The sequence below is a fragment of the Pteropus medius genome, unplaced genomic scaffold (assembly GCF_902729225.1).
Source record: "Pteropus medius unplaced genomic scaffold, Ma_sr-lr_union100, whole genome shotgun sequence".
NCBI lineage: Eukaryota > Metazoa > Chordata > Mammalia > Chiroptera > Pteropodidae > Pteropus > Pteropus medius.
In genome coordinates this window covers 2,211,917-2,226,896 of record NW_024347790.1, presented here as the reverse complement: position 1 = coordinate 2,226,896, position 14,980 = coordinate 2,211,917, and the positions used below count along the sequence as shown (strand labels likewise).

At 40.4% G+C, this 14,980-nt stretch overlaps 1 protein-coding gene across 1 annotated transcript; it reads right to left on the bottom strand.

Annotated features, from left to right (window-relative positions):
• Window positions 1–258: 258 nt before the first annotated feature.
• Window positions 259–8,418, bottom strand: MEIG1 (meiosis/spermiogenesis associated 1). Its single transcript, XM_039877630.1, has 3 exons — window positions 8,374–8,418; window positions 3,500–3,666; window positions 259–601 (listed from the first exon to the last, which is right to left on the bottom strand). The coding sequence occupies exons 2-3, from the start codon at window positions 3,635–3,637 to the stop codon at window positions 473–475; spliced, it is 267 nt and encodes an 88-aa protein (XP_039733564.1). The 5' UTR covers window positions 3,638–3,666; window positions 8,374–8,418; the 3' UTR covers window positions 259–472.
• Window positions 8,419–14,980: the final 6,562 nt, after the last annotated feature.

Below are 14,980 nucleotides of genomic sequence, written 5' to 3'. Positions count from 1 at the left end.
CCGGTCCACTCAACACCAGGCTAAGGACTCCGGAGGCGAGTGAAAGCCCTCAGGCCACAAAATGCAGACCTGGCAGTTGGAAGCGATGGTCCTGAACAGTGGTCAAGGCCGGGGGGCGGGGCAGGTGGGCGGAGCAGTGACCTGTGCATAACTAGCATAACCAGTGGATGGTTCCCAATGGGCTGTTTCCCACCCCTCCCCCCACCCCCGCCCCTGTGCATGGTGGTTATTTTATCACAGCTCAAATAGTCAAAAGAACAGGACCAAGGTACCACTTTAATGCTTCTGAAGTTATATTTTAGAACAGAACAGGATGATTAATAATTACCACATTTTATGGCTTTTGGGTTTCAGCACATTCAATTGAAGTCTGCATTTTGAATTATTTTGTAAAATGACAAACATTGACATGATGAAGAATGAAACAATGAAATCTTAAAAGATAATGACAAGTCGTACAAAGAACAAAGGCCTAGTAAGCGTAAATCTTCACTTTGTGGACTTCCTTGTCGTCACACTCCCTCTGTTTGTTGTAGTAATAGAAAGTATTGTCTCTTCTCTGAAGTTTCTTCACATATCCAGTCTCTGGCCAACGATCTACCTGCACATCACAAGCCAGAATACAAACACTGTCGCGCTGGCTTCATTTTATACACTATTTTACTATCGAAGAGTTAAAAGTATAACAAAGAAACTTAAAGCATAAAATGTAAAAATATTGGCACTCCTAGTATTACCCACATCCAAATTCATCCTTTTACAGCAAAACAACTAATTTGGTGCCTCTCTCTAGATTCCAATTTCTACAATTAAACTTCTACTCAGTAGGTAGAGAAAACATCCAAAATAATCTAAACTTTATTCTATGTTTATAAATGATTTTAAACATAATTACTTCCTAACTTCTAAGAGTAATTCCCCAGGAGGAAATTAGGGCTAAGGCCAGACCCCATCCTGGAAACACCTAGAGCTGACTGTTGATGTCGCGACAGTGACTAAAGGAAACAGGTAAACTCGATATATTCAAAGGTCCATATGTATTTCCTCATGTCCATATTTCAAGTTCACTTTGAAACTCAGTGTTTAATGGACATTCGAGGTCATGAATATCATCTTCGGCGATCTTCTCTTACCTCTCCCACTATTCTTTCTCACACGTCACATCGGTTTGCTTACTTTATCATTTGGCCTGATCTCATTTGGACATTTCCCCCTGCTTCCTCTCCAGATATATGTTATGCCTACTTAATCAGGTCCATGCGTTGCTGTCACTGGATATGTTTCTTCTGGATTTTTGTGAGATGCACTCCTCTCTCGTGGTCAAAAACCTGTTATTCAGGTCTCATGGGCTGGAAAACCAAGTCCTATTCTTCAACACCATCTCACGGTTCCCACTTAACCACAGCTTTCAAGTGGGATATGAATACAAAAGAATACATGTCCTAGATTACTGACAGCACGTTTTCATTCTCTTCTGTCGTCTCAGTTATTTGAGAATCAGCAAAATAGGTGGCAGCATATCTGATAAACCTTGGCAGGCTCTCTGACATCTATAGTATGGAAAAAAGTCAGGCTTTCTATCACTTATGTTGAGCTTGCCTTTCATAGCTTCTACTGTTCTCAGCAGAGAAAGGAAGGTGTTCTCAAGACATCATTACAGCTTTCTTCCTCTTGGGGCCAGTGGCAGGTTCCCTTTCGTTGGCTAGGGTCTCCAACACCATCTCATGCAGTGAGGAAACATTCGTCCAACTGCGGCTGCTTCAGAAAACACATGACCACTTCCTATGGGATAAAGAGCCTTTAAGCAGCTATATGGCTTCTGCACTCATCGACCTCTAGACAGTTTTCTTTTTATACCTCTTTGCTATTTCATAATTTTTCCTTCTTGGATTTTTACTTGATTGCTCTCATTCAGTTGAGGAGACCTCCACTCCTGAGACTCTGGTGGTCCCGAGCGGTATGGTCTTCAAGTTTAGCTGTCCATGGGTAGGGAGATAAGTCAGCACTGATATTGCCCATAAGGGCGGGGTGCCCCAGGTCAGAACAAAGAACTTCACTCACACCCTTCAGGCCACTGTCCACTGAGACATGCCACTCAAGGCAAGCCTGCTGTTACCACCCTGCCCATCCTTTAAGGCCCACCGCGAATGTTTGTGCTGTGTTTTCTCCATTTAAAAGCCATAGATGACACACTAGTGAAGGGTACCTTTTGCTAACAGGGTCAAGAAAATGTTAGCAGGTGTCAGAAGATGACTAGGGTCGGCCCTCTGTATCCGTGGGTCTGTCATCTGCAGATCCAACCCATTGCAGATCGAAAATATTTTTAAAAATCCAGTTAAGTTCCAAAAAGCAAAACTTGAAGTTGCCACATGCCAAGCATTATGCTGAATCCACATGAATGAAGCGATGTGTAGGCATACCCTACTTTAGCCTACATGCAAATGTAGGTCATATGGAAATACTACGCCATTTTATGTAAGGGCCTTGAGCACCTGCAGATTTTGGTATCTGTGAGCGGGGGTGGGTCATGGAACTAACCCCCGGGATACTGAGGGAGGACTGCAGATGAAAATCAGTCATCAAATCTCCATTGAATCAGTGTTTTTAACTTCATTCCTCACCAACCCTACTAATGTCTGTTAAATTAAAGAGTCTATTGCATTTTAGCTCTGTAATATCATCATTCCTTTTCTTGTCTTTTTAAAGGAAATATTAAGTAGAGATCAAAGAGTTGAATGAAGAAGAGAAAATAGAGATCTGAAAAATCCAGAGATAAATTAGTCTCTGGAAAAATGGTAAATACTAAAAAAATAAATGAAAATAAAAAATCAAGTTAATAATTTGTTGTAACCCCAAATCTAAACATTAAAACATTTACGAATACTATGTCATATTCTATAATATTCTTAAAAACTCAATCTTCCAGTTTCTGGTAGAATAGATGATTTTTTTTTAAAAAAAAATCACATTCTAAACTGGTGCCATGTCTAGATTTTGATGTTTTCTTTGTAAAGCAAAATCATGTCTCTAATCTCTTAACGGGAATGCACAACCAAAGTCAGGCATTGTTCTCTAATTTTTTTTGTCACTTATAATCTCCATAATAAATAGGATTTAACCCTTTTATAATTTATGGTCAAAATAAAAGAGAAACTATAAAGAAATAATAGTTATGCAACAAACTGAGTATCCAATAATAGAATTGCCTAAGTGAGGGAAAAAAGATTCTGCTTTTATGGTTTACCATAAAAGATTCATGTAGCAGAGCACGGTTCAATGAAAGCTGGAAAATTCTTAATATTTCCATGCTGAGGGACCACCTCTTGCCCTACTCTGCCTGAAAATCTCTCTTCTGGCCTTGGTCTCCTTCCTCATCAATTAAATGAGAGAGTTGGAGTAGAATTCTGTTAGTTATTTTCAGGCTCTTTGTCTTATTTTGATCCTTTACATCATCTAACAAACTCATTGTGAGTTCAGGTTTGTAGGACATAAATCTTACCATAGAAACTTGTTTCACTTGTTTATATTCAATTTCATCCCGATATCCTGCTTGTTGAAATCTGTACAGATTTTCTATCTCTTCCGACCATTTTTTGGCACGACTTATTGATTTTGGTTTCACGTCAGAACTAGCCATGGTTACAGACGTCTTGTTACCAATTAATTCTGAAAGATATTAAAGTGAAATTAATAGAGGACATAATAGTGACAATTTGAAAGTCCCTTTAAGAATAAACAAAACTAGCATTTAAAAATAGAGACTTGAGAATCCTATTAAATATATTAAACTTTAAACATCCAGTTCCAAGATTGAGAAGGAGTCGCGTTCTATTTTGGAAATAAAATAAACCCCGAAAGGTACATAGAGAACTGTTGATTTATTCATCAAATAAAATTGCATTCAGAGTTATGGAGTGCAGTCCGAAAGGCCGGAAACTAATTCTGGCAATAGTTGTTCTAGGCAATAATAGTTGACACATTTCTGAAATCACACCCATTTTTAACTGCTTGGCAGGTTGGCAAAATATCCCACTACCGTTCCATTTGATTATGTTCAAAACTACATCTTTTTTTTCCTTCCTAAAAAGAAAATGTAAGGTTTCTCTTCTCACGCTCTTCTATTTCCCCTCGCTGGAAGCAGAGGTTTCTTTCCTCTCATAACAGATCTGATAACCAAGATGGCTACTAAGTGACTAAGGGGCGGGGAGCATCTACAGCTTGGAGACGCTGGACAAAGGGATGATGATTCATGTACTAGGTGTGAGGGAGCCTCTGGCACCTGATTTCATCATGCTACTCAGATGGGCACACATTTAAAACGGACGATTTCTTCATTCTCGAACTTTCCATGGAATATTTTCCCATGGTTGACTATGGGTAACTGAAACCATGGAAAATGAAACCGCAGATAAGTGGGGACAACGGTAATTATTGTGTGCGTCTGTGTGCTCTGAGTTCAGGTACTCAGAAAAGCAGATGCCGAGGTAGAGTACCAGAATTTATTGGGGGTAAAGCTTATGAAACATAAGGAAAGAAGGAGCAGGAGTCTGAGGGAAAAGCTTTTATACCATGATGCATGCCTGACACCTGGGGATGGAAAAGGAGAAGGTAGAATTGGGGGGAAAGCGCTCCAGAGGCCAGTGGGGAAATCCAGCATGAAGAATGCCTGTGGAGGACCCTTGCTCTAGGCAACACTGGTCAGGCCTAGTGCGGCCACCAGTTTCCGTCGTTGACTGGGAGTGACTAGGGGCCTGCTTGACCTCAGCTCAGCTCGAACTCCGGTTGGATCTCAAAGGCAGAGGGGAGTCAGATGACTGCAGGGAGCAGCAGCTTCTCTCTGTGGAGAAATGCTCCTCCGCCTCCGTGGCTGCCCGTCTAACTTGCTAAAATGTTGAATTCTTCCGAGCCACAGATAAAGTCATAGGCTATTTTTATTTTCGGCATATATTATTGTCCCTGAAACTCAGTAAGTGCTTGACAAATGCTTGGCGAAATGAGATTTTTAAATGCAATATGGCGAGTTAGACATTATAGATGCAAAATGTATATAAACATGTTATTCGATCATATAAATCTTATGAAAATATAAATGACACTGTTAGGTCACAAAACTTGGGTGACACAGGAAAAGGTACAAACAGAAATTGCTCCAGGAGGCCTGGCAAATTCCATATTCCCAAAGACACCTCAATAATAGACTTTAGTTATAGCTCCACAGAAATCAATTTACAAATGTGTTTGGCTCAAGCTCGGATAAGTAGTGAGGCTGAGAATGATAGATACAAAGTTAAGAGTTAAGAGTACTGAGCGTGCAACGCACTGTATGTTTGCAATCACATGGTACATCGTGCATCTCTGAAATTGACAAGATCTGATGTGATCCTTGCTCATTCAAACTTAGCATGTGCAACTGTGTGTCCGCTGATAGATCTCATTTGAGGGTGCTATAAGCTCACACATCCATCTATCATTTAACAATGCTTCTATTTCTCTGTCGTCTATTCTAACCTAGCTGACTTCTTTGTTTATTTAGATAGTTAAATCATTTGATTTTCCTGAGTGGTATCTGCGTATGGCTCCTTTCATCAATCTAAGCCTATTATTAACATTTTCAATATGGCGCTTATGCAGATTGGTGGCAACAGTGGGACTGAGGCAGAAATTCTGAGACCTGTCATGGCTATATCTCTGAGAAGAAAGTTCTGGGATAATAGAAAGCAGGAGAATGAAACTGCAATGCCTAGTTGCTTGGCTGACGCTCTATGATTTGAGATGACAAAGACCTCAATGCAAGTGACATAGGTAAAATTTTTCAGTGAAGAATGAGTAATATGCCACTAACTCTCAAAGGTCTGGTCATCTGGGTAAAAACTAAAATAAAAACTTACAATGGCCAAGTAATTCCGACACAGAGACAAGGGACTCTTTAAAACAGGGAGTGATAGGAAGTGGAGGTAAAAAGCAAAGGTTACAATTAACATACAGATTTTTACTACATTGGGAGTCATGATGGGCTGAGGCAGTCAGTGGTTGCTTGAAGAAGGAGGTGAGTTTGAATCTAGTTCTTAAAGAAAAGGCATAAATAATGGGGCAGGCATTGCAAGAGAGCATTATGACAAGAAGGGATTCCAGAAATAGAAGAGAGTGTATCATGTTCTAGGTAAATTATTTGTTCATTTATGTATTTATATCTTGCCTTGTTGCAAAAAGGGTTTGGGCAGATTGTTGGGATACTATACTGAAAACAGATTGTGTAGGACCTTTCATTTTAGACAATAGAATTTAATTATTCCATGAAGGATGAAGAGTGTCAGTCAGAATTGTGTGATAAATTTCCATCTTTTAGCAAAATGTAGAATTATGATTGGACATGAAGATTTTGTGTGTGTGTGTGTGTGTGTGTACACACTCATATGCAGATGCCCAATTAATTTCTAAGGAGTACCTTTAGGAGGGATGAACATCTTTTCAGTCTGTACCACAAGGCAAATATATTTGTGTGCATCTATGGCACAGTTGTTTCATCTTATGTTGTAACTTGTGAGACTTATAAAAAGCTACAAATAAAAGAGAAGGCTGAAGAGAGTGGGCAGCAGACCAACAGCATGATGTCAAACACATGAGTCTACTTGCGGGGCATCTAACTGGAGCAAAGGGATCTTAAGGAACTATACTAAGGGACAACTAAGAGAGCACAACTTCCTAAACTACACTGATAATCCATTGTCCTTATCCAACTGGTACTCCCTAAATCTTTTATGCCTCAGAAGCAAGCAGTTGGCATGGGTACGTAATTTCATCATTGTTTTTCAAAAGCTCAAACTCAGAGAGTATACATGAAGAGTTCAATTATAAAATCATTGGCATGTCCAGGCAAGAGTAAATGGGGGAAGAGGGGAGAACTGGAAATGGAAAAAAGAAATACAAGATATATAACGAAGAGTTGGCAGGATCTGGCAACCGATTAGATGTGGGGGGAAATGCTATATTTACTAAAAGCAGAAAGTATGCTACATTCAGTTGAACTACTGGGGAAATTGCCATTTTTTTCCTCAGTAGAAATATACCTCTTTTAGATACATCAGGCATTTCAAAACTTCTTCACAAAAAGCTAAAGGGAACATGAATGCATTTCACTATAATAGCAACCTTAGTGGCTACTATAACTATATAGTGGTGGTGCAAATTCCTCTTTTTTTTGTTTCTTTTATAACTTACTACTTATTAAAAACCCAGAATGTAACTAAAATTAGGAAAGGTCAACTTAATACTAATTCTGCTAGTAACATTCAGCACTTTGAAATTTACTGGTTTTACTGACAGCGATGGCAAAAAAAAATAATTGATATAAAATACGTTCTATCTCTATACTACTAAGCCGTATCTGCAGAAACAGGAAATGGCAATGTCTGACTTTCTAGTTTGTAAAAATCAAATTTTGTTAGGGGTTATATGGGTATTAAAAAAAAAAAATAAAACCACCAATATCAAATCCTGGACAATCTAAGGTTCTAATCTGATCTAACAGTAGAACCTTTTGATCTAGCCAGCCCTCTTAAACTCCCTTCTTTGCAAAACCCCTTTTCATCTCTTCTGCTCTAAAAAGTGCTTTTACTTTTAGTGGCATTAAAACTCTAAGAGCATTAGTATCTCTAATCTTCTATTTCTTTCCCCATTTTATTTTTTCTGTTCCTAGACACAGCAGGATATGGCAGAGGCGCCCGTTAACTAGCCTGTAACCTTGGTCAAGTCAGTTAACATCCCTGGGCCTCAGTTCCTTTCCAAAGTTTTTGCATGTTCAGTTGAAAAAAACAATATTGGTTCCCCAAATAGGCCTTCGTGGTCCACGGTACGGGTGTGTTAACCTACATTTGTGCAGGACAAAAAACCCTCCATTCCGGCCTGCACAACTAAACATCCCTTCTCTGGTCCCTTAAACTTTTTTTTTTTTTTTTTCTGCCAGAAACCACCAGTTGTGTCTGTAAAGTAAATCCTGCCTAGAGAAGGCTGAGGCAGGGAAGGTATTCTAAAAACTGGAGGCCCAATGACTGGTCCAAGGAACGATCTCTGAAAGAAGCCCCCAGAATCGCAGCCCCTAAAGCCGAAGGGGGCAAGGGGTGGCTGGGAAAATACTGGAGAATAAGACTCTGAAACTCAACAGGGACTAAATAAAGTCCTTCCCTGGAAGAGAAGAAGGTAACGTCAAACCAGAAGCAGGTAGGACGAATCTCTGAACAGGCGATGGAGAGCAGGGGCGGAAGGGGCGGGGCCTGGGCTTCCGGGGCGGGGCCCAGGCGGGCGCAGGGGCGGGGCGAGCAGGGCCGGCCCTTCAGCTGCAGTCCACCCAGCCCTGGTCCAGCTCTCTGCGGTTACCCAAGCTCAGCCGACGTGGAGAGGCTGGGGCGGCCCGCCCGGGAGCTCGTAAGAGAGCGCGGAGGTGCTCGTGTTCTCCGCTAGGGGCCCTGGGCGGGGCAGCGAGAGGCCAACTGTCACGGCCTGGGAGACCTTTGAGTCTCCTAGCAACGTGTGGCTTCCTCTGGAGCGCCCAGCTCGAGATGCCCGGAGAACGGGCTTGTGTGCGCATGCCCAAGGGAATGGAGGCGGACCCCAGAGAGGGAGGGAGCCTTGAAAGGGTTCATCCATAAGAAAAGATGGAGAGTGAAAAATGTTATCTGTTGCGTCTTCATCCCCAGACAGAATTCCCTAAAAAAGTGGATCAAGGAATAGAGGCCACTGGCAATTTTTGTCCCTGATGGTAAATATCTCCCACTGTCCCACCTCCCTTCTCATTTTGTTGGGATTAAATGAACCAGTCTCCCTGGGGTTGAGCATAATGTCTGACAACGAGTAAACCTGCAATAAAGCACATCTCGAACATTATTTTTTAATATTATCTTCATTATTATATTTTAAACGGTCTGTTTACTTAAAACTCCCATATTTTCTTCCGATTTCTAGATCTCTCTCTCAACTCTAGACTTGTATACCCAACTTGGTTATCCAAAACAACCCCCCTAAACACCCTCACCCCCTTACCTGCTTCTTCCACAGTCATCTCCTTTCAGCAGGTGGTCCCAGAATCTACTCTTCCGCTTACCTCCATATCTATCCATCAGCCTAACCTGTTGACTTTACCACCTAAGTCCAAGCTGCCATCATTTCATCCCCTCTGGTGATTGAGATAGCCCCCAATGAGTCTCTCTTGTCCCCCATAGTCTATTCTCAACAGAACAATCAGTGGAGTCCCTTTAAAACATAGTCAAATCAAGGCACTCCTCTGCTCACAATCCTGCAATGGCTGTCCACCTTACAGGGTAAAAAACAGCCTTACAAGATGGGCACGCAAAGCCTCCTTCCTTGCTCTGCAGCTGTGGATCGCTCAGCTCCAGCCACACTGGCCTCCCGGCTGTTCCTGCCTAGCTCCCACATTGCCACCTTGTTTGCAGCTGCCCCCTCTGCCTAGAATGGTCTTCTGTCAGTTAGCCCTTTGACTAACTTCCTCATATTCAAGTCTTTGTTAATATCTCAACTTGCTCATCTCCATCCCTCTGTCTCGTTCTTCTATCATGGTCTTTATCCCCCTTACTATGTTTTAATGTGTTTTTCGTAGCATTTATTACCTTCTAATATACTATCTAAATTGTTTATTTCCTAATTTTATTGTTTACCGTCTGCTAGAATGTAATTCCATAAAGACAGAGGTCTTGTTAACTAAACTACTAGGACAGTGCCTAGTATACAGTAGGTGCTAAAACAATGTATATCGAATGAATATGTTCCACCACCACCATCCCCACGAGTGCCACTATGACACTGTGGAAGCACTATAGTATAGTCGCTAGGAGCATGTTGTCTGTCGCGTGACCCTGGATTTGATGCTAGCTTCTAATACAAGCAATGTGACCTCGCACAAACTACTTAATCAGTTTCCTTAACTATAAAGTGAAGACAAAAACTGTACCTATCTGAAGGAGTTATGAAGATAAAATAGTAAATACAAACTGTTTAGGAAAGCATCTGGAACTATATCAATGGTAAATAGTGTTATTTCCACTAGATTATGCACTCATTACCACATGATTTTTCTCTGCTTTGCTACTATGTGCCAGATACTGTTCTAGATACTAAAGATACAGCAGTATCTTTAGTATCTAGAACAGTATCTGGCACATAGTAGATGATCAGGGACTATTTGTTGAGTGAATAAGTGAATCCACAGCATTATACTTCCTGGAGTATTACACCAACTTTCTACTCAGACTCCCTGTCCCAGTCTGCCTGGGTGTCTTTCTAAACTCAAATCCAATGGTTCTTCTCAAATTTAGGATCTGTCAGAATCTCCTGGAAGGTGTGTTAATACAGATTGCTGTCCCCACACCCACATTTGCTGATTTAGTAGGTCTGGGCTAGGGTAGAGAATTTTCATTTCTAACAGGTTCCCAAACACTGTTGGCGATGCTCTTCCAGGGTCCACACTTTGAGAAATACTGTTCTACTTGCCATTCTCTTTCTTCTTTCAAACCAGCCAGGCTTCCTACTGCTGCTATGGTCAAAGTTTAAACTCTTTGGCTGGTCCCTTCTTAGTTGATTTAGCCTTAGACTTCCCCTGTGAAGTTCCTCTTATTTTACCTGCTTTGAGCCCAACGCAATGGTTAAAAGGAACTATTTGCAGTGTCCAGACTGAATAAAAGCTCATTCCTGAGACTTCCCCTGTTCTTGGGCCTGGAAGCCAGACTCAGATTCACCTTCTCTGCTCAGTTTTTCCGATGGTCCCTTTGTCCTTGCAGAACTGAGATCTCTCCTTGGTCTCCATACTACACCCCGAGCACTCTTCCATTAGAGGACTATAAACCTCTTTTCCCCATTTGCTTCTCTTTATGACAGATTGCGAGCTCTTGGTATGCTATGGCTGCTTTCTTTATTACTTCTAGGTTCAAGTATACAGTGCCTAGCACTTAGTAGATGCCCAGTAAATAGTAATAGCTAATATTTATTAAACATTTACCATTTTCCAGGGCTTTAGGTAGCCTGTTTTCCTTCCTTACTTCCTTCCTTTCTTCTTTCTTTCCCTCCTTCCTTCCTTCTAGTTGAACAATAATTTTTTTTTTAGCAGTCAGAGGGGTGAGGGTAGATGGTGAGAAGAGGTAATGGAAGTGGAGGAATATATGTAACTAATGGAAAATAAGCATACATCGTGATTTTTTAAAACCACCTTCTATTATGTAGTTAGCCACCTGCGTCTTCTGAATCAACTCCTTTGGAAAAGGAGTATCCTTGTCAATCTTGTTTACTTTGTCCCCATTCTCCCACACACCTTCTAGACATTTTTTTTTTTTTTTACAAACCTGTTGATCTATAATTGCAATGCAATAAATGGAGCATATTTAACAGCATATGATTTGGTAAGTTTTGACATATGTGTACGCCTGTGAAACCATCACCACAACCAGGTTAATGAACTTGTTTCCTGGTGCCCCCAGGAAACTGTCGATTTGCTTTCTGTCACTTTGGATCATCTCACATTTTGTATAATGTTATATAAATGGAATAATACAATATGTACTCTTCCTTTGGCTTCTTTCACTCAGCGTAATTATTTTCAGATTTATCCATGTCATTGTATCAGTAACTCATTCCTTACCCCTCCCCCACTTTTATGGAGCTATAATTACATAATATTGTAGAAGTTTAAGGCATACAACATAATGAATCCAATATATTAATACACGGCAAAATGGTTACAATAATAAGTTTATTCATATTCATCACCTCATATAGTTACAATTTTGTTTCCTTGTGATGAAAACCTTTTAGACCCACCCTCTTATCATCTCTCAAATATAAAGTACCGTATTGTCAACCATAGACCCCAGGCTGCACATCACATCCGCAGAACTTACTTATCTATAACTGGAAGTCTGTACCTTTTGACCCCCTTCACCCATTTCTTCCACCCTCCACCCCCCGCCTCTCGCAACTACCAATCTGTCCTCTGAGAAGACATTATTGTTACCTTTATTTTACAGATGAGAAAACTGAGTTATGGAGAGTTTAATTTAACCAAGATCACACAAACTGTAACAGCTCAGATGAGACTCTAACCAGGACCTCCAAAACCCAGTGACTAGACTCATGGCCCCTGAGCTGTCTATTTTGGAATGTTAACTTGAATGAATCCATCCATTCTCTACTAGTTCTAAACTGAATGTCCTCTCAACATCTTCCAAAACCGAAATCAGTGCAGAAATAAAAGTAACAAAACTGAAGATAAGCCGTCTGCAGTTCAATCTTATAAATTAGTACATTTTGAATTTTAAAATTGTTAACCCTGTGGTTAACATAGTACCATGTTTTTATTTTAAAAACTTAAAATACATATCGCATGTATTATTTTACATTTTTTGTGTGATGAGTTAAATTGTGCCCCCCTCCCCCCAATTCATATGTTAAAGTCCTCATTCTCAGTACCTCAGAATATGACCTTATTTGGAATAAGGGTTGTTGAAGACGTAATTAATTAAGATGAGGTCATACTGGAGTGGGTGGTCCCCTAATTCTTATTAGTGTCCTTAGAGTAAGGGGAAATTTGGACACAGACACTGTTATGGGCTGAATGATGTTCCCCTATAATTCATATGTTGATGCTCTCACCCCCAGTGTGACTGTGTTTGGCTATAGGGCCTCTACGGAAGTAATTAAGGTTAAATAATATCCTAAAGGTAGGGCCCTAATCCAATAGAACTGATGTCCTTTTAAGAGGAAGAGGTACCAGGGCTGTGAGCACACAGAGAAAAGGCCATGTGAGGATAAAGCAAGAAGCTGGCTATCTGAAAGCCAAAGAGAGAAAAACCAAATTTGCTGACATCTTAATCTCTGACTTCCAGCCTCTAGAACTGTGAGAAAAGACATTTCTGTTGTTTAAGCCACCCAGTCTGTGGTGTCTCTTCCTCAGTCCTGTTGGGGTAAAATAAATCAGGGACTTTGAAGTTCAAAGAGCTTTGGAATTGCCAAAGGAGAGAGATTCCCACCAGGGGAATGAGGAAAGAGAGTAGCCAGTGTTGACCACGGTTTTCTTAGTACACGGAACATTGGACTTCTTATGAAAATCTGTTTTATTTGTATCTCGAGGATGCCAAAGGCTAGTAAGTGATTGTGTCTTCCTCTGGAAGAGCCAAATTTATAGATCACGTCTTCCGAGAGTGCATGTGTGCATGTCTGTGGGCTATGCTTACCCATCTTCACTATTTTCTATTCTTTTTCCTTTATCTCAAGTCCTCACAATTTCTCTTTACTCTTTAGTACTGTATCCATTGTGGAAAGAAGAGAGAATAAATCAGTGGACAAATAAGTAAGAATATGAGCATTATCTTGACCAGCCTTGACAGGGGCTCCCAATTCTGTCAGAGGTAGACACACTAGAGTCTCTTCCTCTTCCATTAAAAAAATTGCCTGAGAATCTGTATATGAATAGAACTCTGAGTACCATGGCTGCAGGAACGTGCTTATTATGTACTCTGAGGGTGGCATTCTGATTCCAGATTTCCCTGGTTAGAACTTGTTCCTGAATTTATTCTACATTACTTTGTGTCTCTGTGAAAGCATTCACTTAGCATGTTCTGCAAACCCATGGTATCCAAATAGATTGAAAACTACTCGAAGGCACATTTTAGTTAGCTACATAACCACTGTAAGGCTTGCCACCGTGCTACAGAACAAAGCAGGACCTCGAAAGTGAGCTGTTTGTGATTGTTAATATTGTGGTATCTAAGGAGACTTGCTAGAAAGGGGCACAATAAATGTTATTGTGACATTTTGATGAATTAATACTTTAGCAAACCTTTTCATAAAGTTGCTTTGATGCTTTAACCCGTATCCCATTTGCCCTGAAAATACTTGCCGGTGGTGCTTGTGGCAGCATCTTTTACCCTAAGATAACTCGCGGATTACAGTCCTAACCTTACCCCCAAAGTTTGCCACAAAATATCTTGCTTTTATTAGTATTTTCACATCGCTCTGGCATATCAATAGCCTTTTAAAAAAAAAAACACCCATCTACCTGATATTTCTAGGTGGTCTGCCATCCAAGTACTAACCAGGCGCGCCCCTGCTTAATTTCCGAGATCAGATAGGATCTGGTATGTTCAGGGTGGCATGGCTGTAGATTATTAATAGCCTTTGGAAACAAATGACCCCATTCTATTTATAGCATTCTGTTTTTAGTAGTGCTATTTCCATTTACAAAATATAGTAATTCTCAATTGCTGGAAATGTCAAATCCTAGAAAAAGTAGCAGTTCTATGGGTGATATTAACATCATTCTCGGACACTTGTTAGCCAAAAATTCATTTGATGAATCCGATTTTTGTATACATTTCTGTTACATTAGGATTAGAGACAAGTTCTGTTTAGACAGAACAGTTTTTATATTTTATTTTCACATTGAAAACCAGTCACATTTGCTTCAGCCTTAAAGAGTATGTTTATGTAAAATTAACTTAATGCTGGCAGCCAGCTGCACTTTTTTCCTAAATAGTAAATGGGTTAAAAATTCCAGACCTTTCTCCTATTACTTTATCACTTGTTTTTCTTTTAACTTACAAAAAATATAGCTCAAAAGGACGGGGCGTGGGGAGGCTAGCAGCTAATTTATCCTTGGGATCTTATCTGCCTTAAGATCATGCATCAGAGTTGTGATCATCAGGGGTTGTGTATTTACTCAGTTTGCAGCTATAAATGGAAGCGGGAACTAACAGTTATTGAATCTACCATGAGTCAGATACAGTCTTTTCTCATACCATCCTCATGCTTATCCCATAAGATAGAAATTGAAAAAGAGAAGGGAAATTGAGCTCGGCTTTAAGGCGCTTAGTGGACAAATAGTAAGTGGAACAAAGTCTGCTTTCAGGTGAAGCTCTGCATCCCCCCTTGCATCCTTGGGTGGAGTCACCCGCTACAGGTGTTCAGTTTCCTCTTGCGCTAC

What these genes read in the sequence shown, in the direction of transcription:
- MEIG1 (XM_039877630.1), bottom strand. Translation starts at nt 3,637, where the DNA reads ATGGCTAGTTCTGACGTGAAACCAAAATCAATAAGTCGTGCCAAAAAA. An exon ending in AAGTGAAACAAGTTTCTATG is followed by an intron (nt 602 to 3,499) that starts GTAAGATTTATG and finishes TGTGATGTGCAG; the next exon opens with GTAGATCGTTGGCCAGAGAC.